The sequence below is a fragment of the Cebus imitator genome, unplaced genomic scaffold, assembly GCF_001604975.1.
Source record: "Cebus imitator isolate Cc_AM_T3 unplaced genomic scaffold, Cebus_imitator-1.0 Scaffold196, whole genome shotgun sequence".
Lineage (NCBI taxonomy): Eukaryota > Metazoa > Chordata > Mammalia > Primates > Cebidae > Cebus > Cebus imitator.
In genome coordinates this window covers 1,421,352-1,442,327 of record NW_016107511.1, presented here as the reverse complement: position 1 = coordinate 1,442,327, position 20,976 = coordinate 1,421,352, and the positions used below count along the sequence as shown (strand labels likewise).

The 20,976-nt window shown below is 40.0% G+C and overlaps 1 protein-coding gene and 2 pseudogenes across 2 annotated transcripts in view; all 3 read left to right on the top strand.

The window, feature by feature from the left end:
* LOC108317005 (contactin-associated protein-like 3) overlaps positions 1-20,976 on the top strand; it is a 224,020-nt gene that overhangs the window by 19,310 nt on the left and 183,734 nt on the right. Inside the window, 1 exon segment of the mRNA XM_037745235.1 lies at positions 3,099-3,209. Coding sequence (XP_037601163.1) covers positions 3,099-3,209 — 111 coding nt within the window.
* Positions 5,660-7,130, top strand: LOC108317007 (annotated as a pseudogene). The gene has a single exon (XR_001830548.2). The product of XR_001830548.2 is annotated as a Na(+)/H(+) exchange regulatory cofactor NHE-RF1-like (transcript).
* Positions 7,438-18,053, top strand: LOC108317008 (annotated as a pseudogene).

Genomic DNA, 20,976 nt, shown 5'->3' with positions numbered 1-20,976 from the left:
GGAAATATAGTAAATCTTAACCAGATTTCCAAATAAGCTGGGAAGAGGGAGATCCAACCCGTGTAACACTTGTGGGATGACCACTGTATTTTCCCCTCTGAATCTCTGTAGTGTACAATTCTTTCTAGGAAGAAAGTGTTCACATAATTCAAAATGATAGGGAAAAAACAATAAGTAAACTTAGGTACCAGATAGGTTCTTTATTTTATAAAATTTATTGCCTTTATAAAGGGCAAGATTTATTCAAGTCTGTGCCAGAAATTTTCTTTGTTACAAGGTGCCTCTTTGGCACACGCATGCTATTGACTCTTGAATTTTCCAAAGGCAAAATTGAAAATTTCAATGATTTTGTTTCCAGCTGTCTTTACAGATTTATTTTGAGACCTTAATCCTATTGGAAATCATCTGAAACTGGTGAAACACACAATTGGAAAATTAATTAGAGAGACATCAAGGGAAAGAATAACAGTATTATCTATTACAGTATTATCTATTACACCTATTTGCAACATTCTCTTGAGATCTGGTTATTATTTTTATTAGAGACATGAATCTGTGATATCTCTAAGCCCCTTGTGTTTGAACTTTAATAAAATGTACTATGATAATTTAGGAAGATTGTTTAATTAAATTTATTGGTTAATAATTCTCTTTTACATATTTAGTAAATATTAAGTTGAAGTTTATTGAGCACATGCTGTCTTTCAGATTCTGCACTAGGTATAGAGTACACAAAGTTGGGAAAGACTTTTATTGTGCCTCCAAGAGCTCATGATTCCACAGAGAGAGTTAGACATGTCAGCCGGGAATCCCAAGGACACGTGAAATGCCCAGTGCAGTTTTACGTATTGCATGTTACTGCAGGACAGAGGCATCATGAGAACAGCTATCATGCTTTCATGATGTAGGAATAGATTTATCCAAAAAAAGTGAATGCTTCTTTAGATGTCCCTGGATTTGTTTTATTCTTTCCCAGAAAAACCAAGAGAAAATAACATCAGGCAGATGGGCTTAGGAGGCACTATTCCCTCATAGAGGGCCTTCCTTCTTGGATCCTGCTGTGACCACTCAGAGCCATGTGGGACTTGTCTGTAGATCTAGTAGAGCCTTAGTTGCCTTCTTGTATCTTAGTTTCTTCACAGTTTTAAAATGCCATTTTAGAAAATTTAATTAAACTTCTTAGCCAGTTGGATTAGCATTTATCTATTTTTCTTAGCCCACATGTAGCATGTTTGCTGAAGTCTGAGAATCCTGACTGCACAGTGTTATCCAAAGAGCATGTGTGCTGGGGAAACCAAGAAAGCCTCTCTTGTGACGTAAACATTGAGAGGTACATTTAAGGAAACCGCAGAGAAAACAAACCTTTCTTAACAGCTCTACACATTTGATTGGCGTCTTGCTATGTGAAAATATTGGGTGCTCTTCATGCTAAAGGTGTTAAATGCAATTTTCTTTGCTAGATTATGCTGCTCTTCATTTGTAAAAAATCACAAGTCCCAGTGTCTGATTCACCTATGTAAATTTAACATTGTCACTTTTAGGAAATATATAGAAAAATGTTCCTGTATCAAATAGTTTGAATGTTTTACCAAGCAACGAAACACTCTTCTCCCTATTGTAGAATAGATGCTTCACAATGAGTTACTGAGTTTTTCTTTTGTCATGTTTTAAAGATGTGACTCTGTCTTAATGACAGCACATGCTTTTAGAAAAGCAGATGTAATTCTAGTATTCCTTTATGAAATGATACTCACTCAGGCAACTTATGTGCACTTAATCTTTCTGTTGCTCCACTATCATGTACTCAACCAAACAAATCAGGGAGAGACCTTGGACAACCTCTTATATCTATCTCACTGCACATAGTTGACACTTTTGTTAAGTCATAGCAATCTAATTCTCTTTGCCTTCTTTCTGTGACTTAACAAGTGGCTCACAAAGAAAAACAGTGTATACAAAATATGCAGTTCAGAATCATCTCATTATGTATTTAAGGCTTAGCATCCCTGTTTCACAGAAATATCCTAATGTGTGACAGAAAATTTATGTCTAACATTATTAGATCAATAACCATGCTAGAAGAGGTACTCTTTTTATGAGAAAATATGTGGCATGCTTGAAAGTACAGTGATTACAGCATTGGACTGCAGGACACAGAGGTTACCTTTGGGTTGCTTCTGTTACACATGATTACACACAGGAAAAGAGCTACCCAAGGTGGGAATGGTCCCAGGGGCTCCTCACGTTTGAGGAGTGGGGAACACCCAGAGCAGGAGGGGCCTGAGGGTCCTCATGGTCTGATGACAAATAAGGTGATCTAGGTCAAACACTACTTAACCCCCAGCAATTCTTTTAGACCAGAGCTCAAACAATAGAGAGTCACCCTGAGATGAGGGTGACATGCAGGGGTCCATGGAAAGACAGGGCAAGTCCCTGCAATGCTCGAGATACCAGGCAAAAAGGAGGAACCTCCATCTCCTGCAGCCAAGTATCCGCCAGTGATTCCCTCTGCAGAGGGATTTTTCCAGTTCAGTCACTACAGGTGTTGCCTTTCATGGGTCCTGGCTTCACACAGATAACTCTGACCTGAACACCTGGTGTTCCTCACCTGTCTCATCCCCCACAGGATCTTGCAGGAGCACCATAAGAATTTCTAGCCATTATCAAGGTTTGGGCACGGAACTCACACTACCTCTGTGTGTGTGTATCTAAAGAATCTAAGCATCAAATTGAGTTTAAAGTCGCGTTGGATGGGTGGTGCTCCTGGACAACTTGCAGAATTGAGAAGATGTGGGACATTGGGGAACTTTGAGGGCCAGTGTATCAGTTTTATGTCTTCAGTATGTTGGAGGTTACATGTTACATGACTGCATGCATTTGTCAAAACGAATAGAGTTGTACACTTAAAAAAATTAAATAAATTCTCTGGAACTCTACTCTGTATAAATTATACTGCAATGTAAATTTTAAAAATTAAAAGAATTTTAAAAGTGATGATGGCCATATATCCTAGAATATATTCATATATAATTTTGGACTGTTATTTCTCTCAAGCTGTAATCTGCGTGTTCACTGTATCAAAGTATTTTTCCCAGCAGGTGACTGTGATGCCCCGCTGGCCTCTGCCTTGCCTAGGTCATCCTTCAGCAGCTCCTCAGAGCTGTCCAGCAGCCATGGCCCTGGGTTTTCGAGGCTTAATCGAAGAGATGGTGAGTCTGCCTTTTTCCTTGTATTGCTCCTTGGTAACTCTCATTGAATTTTCATTTAACAAAATAATTATAATTGATTTATACTTTGCAGAAGGAAATAAAATTCTGAATAAGCATATTTGTTCGTATCTGAAACGCCAAGAATGTATTTGACAGGAATAAATTGATGACTTTGGCTCCCTCGTCCTGCTGGGTCTCCCTTGGTACAATTTGTGTGTGCCTTGAATGGGTCACATCTAACTTGACAGTGTTTGAACTCTTTGTATACCCCTTGCAATATCTGAGTATTACTTATTGGATGCCTTAGATTCTGCCATGTCCTTGTTTTTAGCCTTGGATTCTTTTTTTTTTTTTCTGCCACAGTATACAGTTTGTTGTCCTAGATTATTTAATTATCCCTATTTGGATGAGAAAATTGGCAAAGTAAAGAAGCATTTAAAAAATTTTTATTATGTTTTAACTACAGCTCTTAGTTTATTTCTTATTATGGCTGACTCGATTCTCTCTTTAGCATCCACTGTAGAGAAATAAGCATATAATGGTTTATTCATGCTCCACTGTGACTATTCCATTTATATTTGTAAACATATCTCATGAGGAGTGTGTTTCTTTTACGTATGCTTAAGCAGAAGTGTAGAAAATTGAATGTTGTCTTGCTGTGTGAATTAGAGGGAACTTTAAACACCAAATACATCCTGATAAGGAATCATCCTGGCATTTTCTGAACACAAACTCAGGTGGAACTTCTTTGAATGAATTCTCAGAGGAAATTAAATTTACACTGTTAACAAAATATATTTGTAGGCATATATTAAAAAGATTCAGAAGTGTACACTGTATTTTATGTAATTATGCTTTCCTATTTTCTTATTGCCCTGGTTCTTTTTTTTTTTTTTTTAACTCCCTGTTGTATTTCTTGGTGTTCTCTGTATTTGAGCATATTTAATACATTGCACAATGGACCAAATAAATATGTTCTGACATTGTTATAGGCAGTATAGTTATCAAAGATGAGCAACTTAACATTTTTCTTTTCATTTTTCTTAGTTAAGTCTGTTATTTCATTTGTTGCAGAGATTTGGGCTCTGTTTTGTTACTTTAGATTCTATTTCTGCAGAACCTAAGGGGATTGTCATTATCATTGAAACAGTGATTAAGCCTGGACACAGGGGATAAAGGAAAACAAGGGTAATCTCAAGCCATAGCTCTTCTTGATGTCAAATCATATTTTGTACTAAAGTACATGACTATGAGGGCTCTTTATCATAGGGATCATTTTATTTTTAGTTCATGTTCCTGTAACTCATCGTGCAAAAAAAGCATGATATCAATCTTAATAAAATTTATTTTCATGTTAATGAAGTTAGAAAAACAGGCCTATTTTATTACTTTAGTTAGCTACCTAGTTTATTACAAACTCATTGTTGTTGCTTTTTTTAATTGGTTTTGACTTTTTTCTTCTCCCACGTGGTAGCCTGCAATATTCATCAAAGGAGTTCCAAACTGGGGGTGATTTATTGAAGGCTGTAGATTATCTCTAGTGTTTTAATATCCTTTATTAGATTCAGATGGTCTATGGAAGAATGACTGAACAAATGTTCTGATCATAAATAATTAAACTAACAAATAAGTGACCCCTTGACTCAGACATTAAAGCCTTTCTCCAGTGGAGTGTAAAGATCTTGGAGCTAAAAATTAGCAGGCAGAAAACAAGTAGTTTTCCAGTTGTGCAGCCCAGTGCTTTGTACCCACGTGATAGGAAGACGCCATGGAAACAGCTGTGATAGTTACTCAAGCCTTAGCCTGAGGGGTGAGAGGGGAAGAAGGTAGCTATGGCATCAGGGAAGAAGGTAGCCATGCCATCCTGTCTGGCCCAGGGTAAGGGATCAAAATGGACTTTTTGGAGGTATCTTTCTTCATGCCTCTTGGATACCACAAGTAAACTAGTTCTTCCGTGTCAATAAATGATGAACCCATGGGCCAAAACAAGTTAATGAACTTTTACAAGCAACTTAATTAATTCCCTTTAATGGGGGAAGACTCAAGTTTTCCACCAAAGGTTTCATAAGTTATGATGCATAATCCAGAATTACTTTCAACTTGTAAAAATACATTACCACGAATATTGGATAGATTGGATTATAATTAATTAAATATGTTTGGCTTTCTACATATTCATAGTTAGAATTTCAGTGTAGCCTCTAACATGGTGTTGGCTAATTTCAGGATGAATTGACCTGTTGTAAAGTTAAGAAGCTAAGGGTCAGTGTTTGCATTTCTACACCTTTCACATTGCATCACTTTAAGCTAGAAGAACTCCGTGGCATGTTATATGTAAAAATAAGACTGAAAAAAGCTGACAAAGACTTAGGGCGAAAAATAAGATTTTGATTAGAATTGAAGAAAACATTTTAATAATAATATCAAAGAAATTCAGAGATGCGGACGCCGCGCGGGGCGGGGATTGGTCCGCGCTCCTCTCTTTTCTCAAGGTTCGCGGCGGCCGGCGATTCCCGGGACACCTGCTGGCTTCGCCCGTCCCGCGGCGCCGGGCTTCCCTGCTGCGCTCCCGGTTCTCTGGGCGGGAAGAAGGGCTGAGCCGTCCAGTCGCCAACGGAACCCCGAGTGGCGCCGCTGAGCCGTCGCAGGGCGAGATGAGCGCGGATGCGGCGGCCGGGGCGCCCCTGCTCCGGCTCTGCTGCCTGGAGAAGGGTGCGAGCGGCTAGGGCTTCCACCTGCACGGCGAGAAGGGCAAGGTGGGCCTGTACCTCGCTGGTGGAGCCCGGCTCGGCGGCCGAGAAGGCGGGGCTGCTGGCCGGGACCGGCTGGTGGAGGTGAACGGCGAGACCCACCCGCGGGTGGTGAACGCATCCGCGCCGCGCTAACGCCGTGCGCCTGCTGGAGGTCGACCCCGAGACGGACGAGCAGCTGCAGAAGCTCGGCGTCCAGGTCCGCGGGGAGCTGCTGCGCACCCAGGAAGCGCCGGGGCAGGGCGAGCCGCCGGCCGCCGCCGAGGCGCAGGGGGCTGGCAGTGAAAATGAGCCCAGCGAGGGCGACACGAGCCGCCCGGAGCAGCTCAAGCTTCGGCCTCGGCTCTGTACCGTGAGGAAGGGCCCCAATGGCTATAGCTTCAGCCTGCACAGCGACAAGTCCAAGCCAGGCCAGTTCATCTGGTCAGTGGACCCACACTCCCCAGCTGAAGCTTCAGGGCTCCGGGCGCAGGACGGCATTGTGGTGGTGAACTGGGTCCGCATGGAGGGGAAGCAGCATGGGGACGTGGGGTCCGCCATCAGGGCTGGCGGGGATGAGACCAAGCTGCTGGTGGTGGACAGGGAGACGGACGAGTTCTTCAAGAAATGCAAAGCGACTCCATCTCAGGAGCACCTGAATGGTCCCCTGCCTGAGCCCTTCACCAATGGGGAGATACAGAAGAACAGTCGTGAAGCCCTGGCAGAGGCAGCCACAGAGAGCCCCAGACCAGCCCTGGTGACGGCCTCCAGTTACACCAGCAAGGAGCTGAATTCCCAAGACAGCCCCCCAAAACAGGATTCCACAGTGCCCTAGTCTACCTCCTCCTCTGACCCCATCCTGGATTTCAACATCTCCCTGGCCATGGCCAAAGAGAGGGCCCACTGGAAGCACAGCAGCAAACGTGCCCCGCAGATAGACTGGAGCAAGAAAAACGAACTCTTCAGCAACCTCTGAGCGCCCGCTGCCAGCCACCCAGTGACTGGCAGGACCGAGCCAGCCTTCCACCCCACCTTTTTCCTTCTCCGCAGTTACTCCCCTGAATCGACATACAAATCAGCACCCACATCCCCTTTCTTGACAAATGATTTTTCTAGAGAACTATGTTCTTCCCTTACCTTAGGGAAGGTGAGTGTGTTCCTGTCCTCCCCCAATCAGAAAGAAGACTCTGCCTCTCTCCTCCTCACTGAGTGCCTCACCCTACCAGGTGTCCCTTTGCCACCCAGCCTGGGACACCACTGGGACCTACACCAAGCCAGGATCATGGGACCAGGTGAAAGGGCACCTTCCCTTCCACCCCCATGTGATAACTGGGTTCAGGGCTGATCAAAGAACTCTGACTGCAGCAACTGCAGCTCGAAGTGGACAGGGCATCCATTATCCTGAGAGCGGTGGCTGACATATCTTGTTTTCATTTGATTTTTGTTGTTTAAAGAGTGCAGTATTTTTGCAGAGTCTAGAGGAAAAAAAAAATTCAGCGATGCCGTTGAAACCATTTAATTATTTTAACACGTTTGTTATTCCTTTTTCTGTAACTTGGGACACTAATTGAAAATTTCAGAAAATTAACATGTAGTTTAAAATATTTAAAATATAAGAATTGAAATGATATATTAGCACTTAGTAAATTCTTAACATTTTGAAATAAATAATGAATGATCTATATTAGGAAATAAAATCTTTATATGATATATACACACAAATGTAGAACTTGGTTTTCTCCATGATCAGTAATTGGCTTTCAGAGGCAAGTTAATTATGCAATGATTGTCATTGGTTTATCATACTTTTCAATAAATTAACCAACGCTTTGTTTAGTTGACAAATACAGACGCAGGTGAATTCATTTTACCTTTTTCCTTAGGCCTGTCTTCTCATGGGCTTATAGCTATGTCTGTGTCAAATGAATTTGTGAAAATCTAATCTCTTATTTTAAACAATTTCAACAATTAATAAACACTGACAAGTTATTATTCCATGACCGTTTGAGATGAAAAACCAGCCATTTTGGGCATCCTTGACATGCTGGCTAAAGACACACATTTGTTTGTGCATTTGCTGCCCTGTGTCTCCTCTGCATATATTATATGAGCAGTTTCAGTTTAAAGTTTATTTTTCTGTAATTCAAATTCCTTGCTTCTTATGCTGGTTGTCATACGAATATGCCTTTCTAAGATTAGGATAAAACACTCTTCTTGGTGTTTTCTTTCAGTCCTGTCTTGAATCATTTTTAATCAAAATGCTAGGCCGAGGTCAACTGATTGTAATTTGTGTATAAGGAAAAAATGGAAGGTGACCTGAAGAATTTTCTCTCCTTCCTTTTACCCAAGAGTATTTATTCTTATTTTGAAATGAGAAATTCCTTCAGAATTTCCCAAGATCAAAGAGGTATATCTCACTGACAGCTAAGACCCTGCTGTCTTCATCTCTAAGTTGGCTAGTCTTGTCCAAAAGAGGCGTTTTCTGTGTTGGAATTGCCTTTAGTTTTAAAAAAACAATTATGCGCAAAGTGCTTCTTCCATCTTATTCAAATTCCAAAGTTAGAAGAAAAGGCATCTGAAGTTTCCAAGTAGAACTATAACAGACCTAGTGTTTTTAATATCCCCATAAATAAGCATTCTGGCATAAGGGAGTGTTTGCCAGTTGCTCATTGAATGGTGTCTTGGCCACTTGCAGACCAACACAGGATGAGTGTAAGGTAAACTCTCTGGTCTAAAGAGAGAACGCATAAGGCTCTGCAGCTGTAAACATGTCTACTGAGTCAAGCTAGACTTCCTTAGTGCATTGTGCCACTTAGTTATTTTTAGGATTTCCCTCCCTACTTATAAATTTTCCACCTCAGGCTAAAGGAATGCAGGGTATTAAGGAGAATTAGTAAGACAGAAGGGGCAAGAATTTGGAAATGCAAAACCTAGAAAAGATGGAGATGATTTACCAGAGTCATGGAGGAATTAGTAGCATATTAATGTCAACATCATTATGGCCCACACACACCTATCATTCTCTGTAGCACTGATGCCCAAGGTCCATCTCAGATCACACTTGTTTCACCAGACATTTGGGCCACCCAGGGGCTATATCTCGTAGAGAGCATAATATTAAAAGAATGGAAAACAATGATAAGTTATGACAATGTGTGAAAAACATGAAAAAGATTTTATATTCTCTCGTGATACATATAATTCAAGATGCTACTGCAACAAATTAAAAAATATATATATGCTTGTTTCCAAGGATAACCCATGTGTTTTCATGGTCTAATGAAGTTAGACAGCATTGCTATTTGTGGCTTGACACCTCTACAATTGCTCCTTGTTAAGGTAGCAAAATGAATATACAACAATAACTAACCATGCGTTAGACCCAAGGAGGGTTCTAGAAGTTTTTCAGGGGACCTTCAACTAAGGAAGCAAGCTGTCTTATTTGGCGATCCATAAGCAGCAAAGGTAAACATTGCTTTAGACATTTCTGCTGAAATGGCATAAAACACACGGATTGCATACTGCTTTGGGGGTTTTAAATACTTGGAAGCAATGCAATGAACACAAATATTACTGTGAAGAATATTTCAGCAAATGGGAAGCTTACAAAATGGATAAAACTGAAGAAGTGTCTCATGTTTATAGTTCTCACCTGAAGAGATTCAGCTATATGGGTGGACCTCATCAACATTTGAAACTTTCTTTCCAAGAGGTTTTTCCTGTAGAATTTTAGGACTTTCTAGGAAGATGCATGACAGATGCATGCATTGTTGCTGGTTTGGGTCACCGTGAAACTGCCCTAATGAGGCCATTATGCTGCCTCCTTGTGATATTTGCTTGTGAGTTGATGACAATGTTGTAGAGAAAACAGACACTGAAGCTGTTGAAAAATTTTACAGGTTGACATCAATTATCACCTAGAACTCTTCTCTCAGTTTTCTGAGTGAATGAGAATTGTGTTTAAAAAGACACTTTCTGCCTCGTTTCTTCTCCAGTTATTTTGAAAAAGCTCAGGTACTGATTTCTTAGGAAAGACGAATACAGGGAAACTAGAGGCAGGAATTTGTGCTGCACACAACCTAGCCATGACTCTGGGTGCGCCAGCCCTTTGGATCTGGCCAGGTAAGCATTTGCCCAGGTATCGGGCTGCCTATGTGGCTCCACAGAACAAAGATGGGGAAGCAGAGACATCAGCTTCTCTTGTAGCACAGCACACAGCCTTCTAGGAGTGGAGACATGCTTTTTAAAATTACTAGCACAAGTACTTACCTCAACTCAACAGAAAAAATAGCAATCTATACCTGGTTGTCCTGAACATGTTTCATTAATTTACTTGTATTCAGTAAATATAAAACCATAGTTGGTGATTTTTCAGTAAGTACAGAATACATATTTGGTGGCTTTTTTTTCCCCATGCAAAGTGTATAAATATTGTAGGACCAAACACTCAGTTATTTTTCTGATTGAATAAACCTACAGAGGATAGATTCCAGTGTCAGTAAGACAAATAATTTCTGCTTCTCTGAGGGAGTAAGTTTGCTACATGCACACACACACACACACACACACACACACACACAGAAAAAATGGTCAAAAGTTGCTTTTATAAAATCCAAGATTTGTTACATTAGCACCTTACTCCATGAAGACTATAATATATGAATACAAAATAATATGTATGAATGTTTGATTATTTGCAGAAAAATATCTTGTAGTCATCACTCCCTCCTTTCTCCAAATTCTGTGTATTGTCCCTGAAACAGTTCAGGCTTATGATCCTTCTGCGTCATTTCCATGGTGCTCCTCCTTAATCCAGTCTCTTCATGTCTCACTTGGATTATTTTGAAAGTCCCGTGATTGATCTTCAACTTTTGAAGCTTTCCCGAATTAAGTAAATGCTGAGCAAAGTCCTCAATTAATCTTCTTTAAAGTGCTATTCTGTTCTTGTCACATGCTCAATTGATGAATCTCAGACAGTAACCCTCTGCATAGAGCAGTTATCAAATTCACAAGCCACCTAATGCCCCTCGCCGTAAGTAAGAAGGTGGTGTATTTAATTTTGGAGTAAAGGAAATATATATGTCACAAAATCAAAATGTAAGATCAATTACAATTCAGCTAATAATTAAGAGGATATAAGGTGTCTCAGTGAAGGTATTTTTATGTTTTTGAAGTGTATTTTTTTATGTTTGAACTTAGCGGTTGTTAATAAATATCGGAAAGTTCCTGCTTTATGGAAATGAATCAGTGATTCTAAGTGGTTCTTTGAGGTATAGAAACAAAGATAATAACAAAAATACAAATTTCACAGTCTAGAATAGAAAACATTACTAGCAGTCACAACTCAAATATGAATATAAAAAGTGTCTTTATTAACCTGGGGTAAAACCTCTCTGGGTGGGGCTTTTACCCAGGCAACTAAACAGGTGGTGCAGGATGAATGTTTGAAAAGTGGAACTTTCTTGGACCCACTCATCCCATTTTCCACTGCCTGCTGTGCACTTGCAGCAGACTAGAGCATGATTTCGTCTGTGTTTTCAAACAAAACGGGGAATCCAATATTTTCTGGAATAACCATAGAATAATGTTTTCCAGTGTGAACTTGGTGAATTTTATGAATGAAAGAGAAGCAGATATTGGATCCACAGAGCCATCTTTGAAGGTAGCACATCTAATATCAAAAACTTTTGTGTGGGGCCAGGTGTGGTGGCTCACGCCTGTAATCCTGGCACTTTGGGAGGCTGAGGCGGGTGGATCACTTTGAGCCCAAGAGTTCGAGACCAGCCTGGGCAGCATCGAAATCTGTCTCTATTTACAAAGAGAGAAAGAGAGAAAGAAAGAAAAGTTTCATGCCTCTGTTACGGCCTAGGAATGTGTAAAGTCCATCACAAAGTTAATATTTTGCTTGGAGGGGCAAGTAGAATGAGCTTTTGGAAAAATTCTTTTAACAATTCTTTGATCTGGTAATTCCTGAAAATCTTTGAGGTTGATGAAAATACTTTTTCATGTTAGGATGAATCATTCTGTGAGTCCTGGTGCAAGTCAGGCAGAAACATATGACAGAAGGTTTTTTACTAAGGGCTGGAGGAATATGAGGTTTGAAATAGAAATAAAAACTTTCTTCACGACACTGATAATTCCTATGGAGACCGTTTCTGTGTGGGGTGATGTGTACAGTTAACACAAATGACCCTGGATTCCAAGCTTACAGAAATTTTTCTCCAGTGCCTCAGACTTCAGTCTTCACTCCTAACTCCGATTGTCTTGAATCTCCTGTGTAGAGAAAAGGAGATCATCATTGCAGATACTGTGAACCAAGGCATCAGTCTTCACTTCCCAAGTCCAAAAGGATCGCTTGGGTCTGAGGTAGAAAACTTTTGAAAGAGAATTGAGCAGGTTAAAGGTGTTTTAATTTTTCTATCCCACAGACTGGGTACCCTCAGCAGGACTGCACATTAGGATGCATAGGGAGGTGGGGACTGCCCTGAAGCTCTGCTCTCAAGCGGAGCTCTCCAGGTGGCTTATGGCAGCCTTCACTGAAGCTCAGGGATCTGAGTGTGCACTCTCAAGTGTGTAGTGGAAAGGAGGCCACCAGTCTCCAAGAACAGCCTGCACAGTGTCCTGATGGTGATGTGGCACATGGAGTGACAGGACTGGACACCCTGCAGAAGCTCTGATGGCCCGTGAGGACAGCCCCAGTTATCCAAGGACACCTTGAGGTACCAAAGGCAGGTGAGCAAGGCCATGTTCCTGCCTGAGGTCTAGCAGAGGGAGGAGAAAGGAGCATCAAAAAGTTGTGGAGAGCACTGTCCCAGCCTGGAATGGGAGGACCTGGCTCCATCAGCCGCAGGGTGCCATCCCAGAGGACAGTGTGGTGCTGACTGCTGCCTGGGGCCTGAACGTACTTCCCTCCCAGCTTTACCAAGGCAACTAGCAAAGCCAGAAGAGCCCAGAGTTAACTTTGGTGATGAAGAGAAAGTAAAAGAACCCCTGAAGGAATTTTCAAGGGGCTGTGACCAATGCAGAGATGAACTGACAGGCTTATTCCTTAACTGGACAGAGACACGTGATGTGACTACTTTCAGTCTCTGTGTTAGCCAGAATTCAAGCTCCTAGTAGAAAGCTTTCTGAGTTATGAAAAAATGAAGTTACACTTTCCCTCATGAGTTTGTGATTTAAAAATTTATACCTGCAGAATGTTTCTGATGGATTAGCTCAAGTGGCTTTTGTGAGGGTTACTGTCAATATCTTCTGTAGCCTCAAAAATGTGGTGTTGTTGAGGTTAGCTTAAATTTTTCTTAAAAAGCCTGAAACATGATACAGAATGCTTGCAGCAAAAGAATTTTACATTTTCCCCACACTTGTACTTACTAGAGCCAAGTACATCAAAGATGTGGATTAAAACCCGTGATACAGGAAACTCTGACACTTGTGATAACATGGATGAACCTGGAGGACATTATGTTAAGTGAAATAAACCAGGGACAGAGAGACAAATACTGTATAGTCTCACTTACATGTGGAACCTAAAGAAAGTGGACTCACAGAAGTAGAGAGTAGAACGGTGGTTATCAGAGGCTGGAGGAGAGGGTGGATAGGGAATGGGGAGATGTTGTCAATAGGTACATAGTTTTGGGTAGATAGGAAGAATAATTTCTGGTGTTCTTTTGCAGAGCATAGTGAATATAGTTAATAATAAGTGTTGTCTGTTTCAAAATATATGAGGGGATTTTATTCTTACCATTAAAAATGATATATGTTTGAGGTGACTGATACACTAATTAATCTGATTTGATCATTTTACAGTTTATGCATGTATCCAAACATCACATTGCACCCTATAAAAATATACTATTATTATTCATCAATTAAAAATAAAATTTAAACTTGGGAGTTAGCAAACTTTTTCTGTAAAGAGACAGATGGAAAATGATTTTGGTTTTGTGGACCATGTAAGATATCTGTTATATTTCTTTTTCTTCTTTTTTCTTTCTCTGTCTTCCCTTCCTCCTTCCTTTTCTCCTTCCTTCCTTTTTTTTTCTTTTCCCCCTTTCTCTCTCTCTTTTATTTTTCTTTTTGAAACACAGTCTTGCTATGTTGCCCAGGTTTGGAGTGCAGTGGCAAGTTCACAGCTCAGTGTAGCCTCAGCCTCCCTGTACTCAGGTGATCCTCCCACCTCAGCCACCGGAGTAGCTGGGACTATAGTCACATGCCATAATGCCCAGCGAAGTTTTGTAGTTTTTGTAGAGACGGAGTCTCATTAGGTTGCTTAGGCTGGTCTTGAATTCCTGGGCTCAAGCAATCCACCCATCTCGGTGTCCCAAAATGTCAGTATTACAGGCCTGCGCTGCCATGCCCAGCCACCACCCCCCCACTTTTTTTTCTAAACACAACATTTTACGTACGTAAAACCATTCTTAGTTCTCTGGCTGTATAAAAGCAGGTTGTAATCTAGATTTGGGCTGCCAGCCCTAGTTTGCTGAGCCCTGCACACTAAATATGTCTAGCACTTTCTTTTAAAACACTCTCATAGCATTTATCACATGCCAATGTGTACTAGGTGTTTGTATACTTTTCTTACACTTGGTGCAATTCTAACTTCCGTGAAGGAAGGGTGCTATCTTATCCTTAGTGCTTAGGAATAAGCTTGGAATCATCGAGGCTCTACTTTTCTTTACTACCTGTGTGACTTTGGACAAATTCCTTTTATCTCCCTGAGTTTTTGTTTCCTCAGTTATAAAATGGGATTAGTAAAGTACCTATCATGAAATAGTATTTTTTTCACAAAAATAGTTGTGAAGATTAAAAGAATTAAAACACATAAAATAGTTAGGTTATGTTACACCAATATTCAGAGCAGGTGTATCTACAAGAACCAAAAGAGAAACAACCCAAATGTCCATTGATGGATAAATGGAGAAACCTAATGTCGTGTAGGAAGAAAATTCTGGCCCGTACTGTAACACAGATGAACTTTCAAGACATTACACTACGTGCAATAAGCCAGACACAAAAGGACAAATATTACATTATTCCATGTATATGAGGTACCTAGAGTAGTAAAATTCATAGAGACAAGAAATAGAGTAGTGGTTGCCAGGGGCTGGTAATGGGGTTATTGTTCAGTGGGTTCAGAGTTTTTGTTTGGGAAGATGAAAAAGCTCTAGGGATAGATGGTAGTGATGCTTGCACAACACGAATGTACTTAATGCTACTGAATTTTACGTATAAAAACGGTTCAAATGGTAAATTTCATGTGATGTGTATTACCATAATTAAAAAATTAGTAGATGATCTGATCCAAAGTAGCTAAAATCTACTGAGTTCTGTTGAAGTAGAAATTATAATTAGTAGTGCTTTTTTTGAGACGGCGTCTTGCCCTGTTGCCCAGGCTGGAGTGCAGTGGCATGATCTCTGCTCACTGCAACCTTTGCCTCCTGGGTTCAAGTGATTTTCCTGTCTCCGCCTCCCAAGTAGCTGGGATTACAGGTGTTTGCCTCCATGGCTGGTTATTTTTTTGTATCTTTAGTAGAGACGGGGTTTCACGATGTTGGTCAGGCTGGTCTCGAATTCCTGACCTTGTGATCTGCCCACCTCAGCCTCCCAAAGTGCTGGGATCACAGGTGTGAGTCACCATGCCCAACAATTAGTAGTATTAACAGTAGGAATAAAAGTGGCAGTGAAGCATATTGTTTCACAACATCTAGTTCAGAGCCTTGAAAAAGCAAACATTAAATAATATGAGATGGTATTAAATGTAAGCTTCTATAGTAGAATAATTCAGAATAAAACATGAAATAATGCCAAGTAATGTTAGTTGTTAACCAAAGAAATGTCAAAACTCTGAAAGAGCTTTTTGAATTAGGTTATGGTAGCCCACAGTTTGGCGGGGAGGGAGGCGTCAGTGATGTTTAAGTAGTGTACATGGTCTGAATCCCCTATGGTTCCATTTAAATTGGCCACCACATTGCCAGTTGTATGCCACTGACAACTTAAAAACAAACTCTACGGGGGCGGGGGAGCTGCACTACCACCCTCCACTCCCGGGGCCCAAACCGGAATTGGAGCTGAATGGCTTGGGCCTGGGCCTGGCTCAGGGGCCACGCACCGGGGCCAGGTCAGATGTGGGCAAGAAGCACAAGTCAGACAAACACCTCTACAAGGAGTATGTAGAGAAACCCTTTAAGTTGGTCTTCAAAGTAGGCTGAAACAAAGTCACTGAACTCCCCTTGGGCAGCTTGGGGCACGACTCCAGCCTCTTCGAAGACTAAAACGATCATGACAAACACAAGGACAGAAAGCAGAAAAAGAGAAAGATAGGAGAGAAGCAGTTTCCAGGGGAAGAAAAGGGGAGAAAACGCAGAAGAGTTATGGAGGATAAAAAGAAGCGAGATTGAGACCGTGTAGAGAATGAGGCAGGAAAAGACCTCAGGTGTCACGCCCCTGTGAGATTAGACTTGTCCCCAAGAAGCTCTTACAAGCTCTTTAGCCAAACAAGAAATAGAACAGACACCCCTTCAAGAAGCTTCGGATCAGCTGATGAGACAATTGCAGAGAAAAGATCCAAGTGCTTTCTTTTCATTTCCTGTGGCTGATTTTATTGCTCTTGGCTACTCCATGATCATTAAACACCCAGTGGATTTTAGTACCATGCAAGAAAAGATCAAGAACAATGACCACCAGTCCATAGAAGAACTAACGGGTAACTTCAAACGAATGTGTGCTAATGCCATGATTTACAGCAAACCAGAGACCATTTATTATAAAGCTGCAAAGAAGCTGTTTGCACTCAGGGATGAAAATTCTTAGCCAGGAAAGAATTCAGAGCCTGAAGCAGAGCACAGACTTCATGGCTGACTTGCAGAAAACTCGAAAGCAGATAGACCAGACACCTTGCAGGGTGGGAAGGACAGAGGCTGCTGGCCGAGAGAGAGAGAGAGAGAGAGAGAGAGAGAGAGAGAGAGAGAGGAATCTGAAGTTGGCCAAGCACTCTTGAAGCCAAGTCTTCAAGAATCCCAGCAAAGAAAATAAAAAGAAAGACAATGGTATACTTGAAAATAAGAGCAATAACTTAGAGCAGGAGCAGCTTGACCACATTGTGAAGGAATCTGGAGGAAAGCTGATCAGGCGGGCTGTGAATAGTCAGTGCGAAGTTGAAAGAAGAAAACCAGATGGAACGATGACATTGAGACTTCTCCATCCTGTGGATCCCATTGTAGGAGAGCCAGGCTACTGCCCTGTGAGACTGGGAATGACAACTGGGAGACTTCAGTCCATAGTGGATACTTTGCAGGGTTCAAAGAGGATAAAAGGAGCAAAGTCACTCCAGTGTTATATTTGAATTATGTGCCCTACAGTTCTTAATGCACCACATTATGACCCCACTTTTGCAAATATCAGCTAGGATGATTCTGATTTAATCTATTCAACCTACGGGGAAGACTCTGATCTTCCAAGTGATTTCAGCATCCATGAATTTTTGGCCACATGCCAAGATTCTCCATATGTTATGGCAGATAGTTAGTTTACTGAATGTTTTAACAAAAGGAGGGCATTCCAGGACCCTACAAGAATGGGAGATGTCATTCCCTGAAGATGAAGGCCATGCTAGGACACTTGACACAGCGAAAGAAATGGAAATTACAGGAAAAGAGCCAGAAGGGCATTTGGACTCCAATACTCAAGACAGGCTCATAGCAGTGAAAGCAGTACCATACTTTGGCTTACCAGTTGAAGTTTTTGACTCTGAAGAAGCTGAAGTATTCCAGTAGAAACCTGATGAGACCACCAGATTGCCCAGGGAGCTCCAGGAAGCCCAAAATGAACGTATGAGCACCTCAAACGTTGAGACTATGTTGAGACCCTCTCTCAACATGATCTGTCACTTGGGTCCCTCATACAGAGAAATGCATCTCACTGAACAAATGACCAATTATCTTAAAGAATTTGCAAGGAAGTCACTTCAGGTGATATTGTAAGCACCTATAGAGTTCGAAAAGCAATAGGGAGTTCCATTCCTTCCCCCATCATGGAAAACAACTTTGTGGATTTGATAGAAGATATTCAGGAACCTAAAAAGATGGATGTTGCTGAGTGTGGTCCTAGTGGGAGTTGAGGCCACCTAGTATTTGGTTATATATTATGTACATACTTTTTCATTCTTTTTTTTTACCCACTGCCCCCCGCTTACCCCAGATGGAGTTTCGCTCTTGTTTCCTAGGCTAGAGTGCAAGATCTCAGCTCACTGCAACCTCTGCCTCTGGGATTCAGATGATTCTCCTGCCTCAGCCTCCCAAGTAGCTGGGATTACAGGCATGCACCACCACGCCTGACTAATTTTTGCATTTTTAGTAGAGACAGGGTTTCACCATATTGGTCAGGCTCGTCTCAAACTCCTGTCCTCAGGTGATCCACCCACCTTGTCCTCCCAAAGTGCTGGGATTACAGGTGTGAGCCATTGTGCCTGGCCCATACATTTTCATTCTTAATTTAGAAATGCTTTTCAGAAGATACTAAATATTTGTAAGTTGTGTTTTTAGTTAAACTTAGGAACAGTGAAAAAAAAAAGACTCGACAGAGAAACCTCTAAGACTAAGATTAATGCATTTCTAATTCTCTGTCATAACTATTCAGTTTTAAAAAACATAAAAATAGGATCAAAAATCTTATTATGAAATGTCTGTACCAGTTTTACCTTGTGTATTAGAAATGCAATATGGCTTTTGGTGCATTTTAATTAATTTCATAAGGAGTCCCAATCAGCTGATGAGTGGTTTTAGAATTATTCCTGTAATTGTCAACCTAGAGAGCTCTTCACTATTTTATTCGTACTTCACTGAAAATTAAAGTTCACTTTTGTGCCTCATTTTATACATAATGTGTTGTAAAACATCACCATTTGGGATTATTCCTTCCAATAGGATATATATGTGTATTTTCTATTTATAACTAGCTGACACAGGACCATTCTCATAATCCCATTTGACTTTTGTATTAGTAGATATAATAATCTCCCTTTTGTTCAGATTGAAAAAGTGTAAAATGAGGATGATGATGATGATTGTGACTGCACTGATAATTCTTTGTATGCCATTATTTTAGCTTTAAACATTTTTAAGTGTTATCTAGTGCAAAAGCTGCTTAAATCATATACCCCAGTCTCCATGATATGATTATGATATATTGCATGCCTGTATCAAAATCTATCATGTATCCCACAAATATATATGCCCACTATATATCCACAAAAATTAAAAATTAAAAAGGAAATAAACCAAAAAAAGGTCAGATTTTTTTATATCATAGAGTTAACTTTTTTTTTCAAAAATTTTAAGTTTCATTATATTTAGAAAACAGCTTTATGGGGTTTAGAGAACATGGTTTTTCTTCCATGTACCTTCCTATTTATTTTTTATGATGCTCAAAGTTGCTAAGTTTCCAGATGTTTTAGTAAGAATTAGCAATGCCCTGTGTACCATCTCGTCACCACCTCTTTCCTGTTACAGAAAAGAAATAAGAAGATATTCTGTAGTCAATTTAGATTGCTTGCCAAAATAGTTTTAAACTGATTTGTAATTTTTCCTAAACCAGAATGAGGAATGTTATGGTTTAAAGTATTAATATATATGACATTGTCACACTGTGTTTCAGACACTTAAGAAATGTAGAGAGATTATTGTAAAATATATTTTAGAAAAAGATGTTATAAGAAGACGAGGACAGAAGTCTGTGAAGTGTTGTGAGGAAGGCCTAGGGAAGCAGGAGGAGTGGGGAGATCAGAGGATGACCTGGAGCCAAAGAAGAAGGGCCCGGCTCCCAGGGTCTCCACAGCACTGCTGGCCTTTCACCCACAGTTTTTCTCAACCTTCCTTCCAGATCCCTCAAGGAAGTAAATGGATTTTGTAAAGAGCGAGTAATTATAACACAACAAAAATCAAAAGTCATGATTCTGGAAAACGTTATCTGTCAAAAATGGAGAAATAGTTGAAATATTTTCATGTTTCCTCTGTAAATTTCTAATTATGTATGTATCCTCTTCCACTCAATATCCAAACAACTCTCTTACTTCTTTATGCAAAGAAACATGAAAGAATGAAAAGGTTAATTACAGGTGTATGTTTAATTCTGTGTATATAAGTTTGCAAATGGATAGATGTTAATGTGTTCAATAAGTGTACATAAATACACAAAATACACACATTTGTATATGTGTGTATATGTATATATATGTGTGTATGTACTATGTGCCAAATATATACTATATATGTATATATATAGAGAGTGTGTATTTAATAGTCAAATCAAAATTTCAAGAACTTTATATTTTACATAATCGCACCAATTTTCCTGAAGCTGAATAAAGATAGATATATAGTCAGTATGTGTAGGTGTGGAATATATATATATATACACACACACACACATACATATGTATGGTTAGTGTGTGGGTGTGGAATATATATATATATATGGTTAGTGTGTGCGTATGTGTATATATATATACATGCATCTATGTCAGTATATACATATATGGTCAGTGTGTGTGTGTATATACACACACATATATATGTCAGTAATATATGTACATATATGCCAGTATATGCTGACTGTATATAACTATATACTGACTATATAGTTATACAGCCAGTATATACTGACTGTATAGTCATAGTCATATATAATAGTCACATCAGTATATAAATACATATATATGTGTATACTGACTTATACAGGTATAGTCAGCTAGTGTGTGTATATTCAGCTGCGGGAAAATTGTTGCCATTATATAAAATGCGGAGTTGTTGAAATTTGGATTTGACTATTAAACCTGACTTTGTTGTCATTAAGTTTACATCGATATTTCCTAGAATTGCACATTGCTAAATTTTTCTAGAAAACCAGTGTTTCTAAGATATGGGGCATTTGATACAAGAAAAGACAAATAAAGAAAAAGTAGAACTTCATTTGTCATTCTTCTTGTGTCTCCTTAAGAAAACGATGTGGTACAAAGTTATTTAAACAAAAGCTTGAAAAATTAA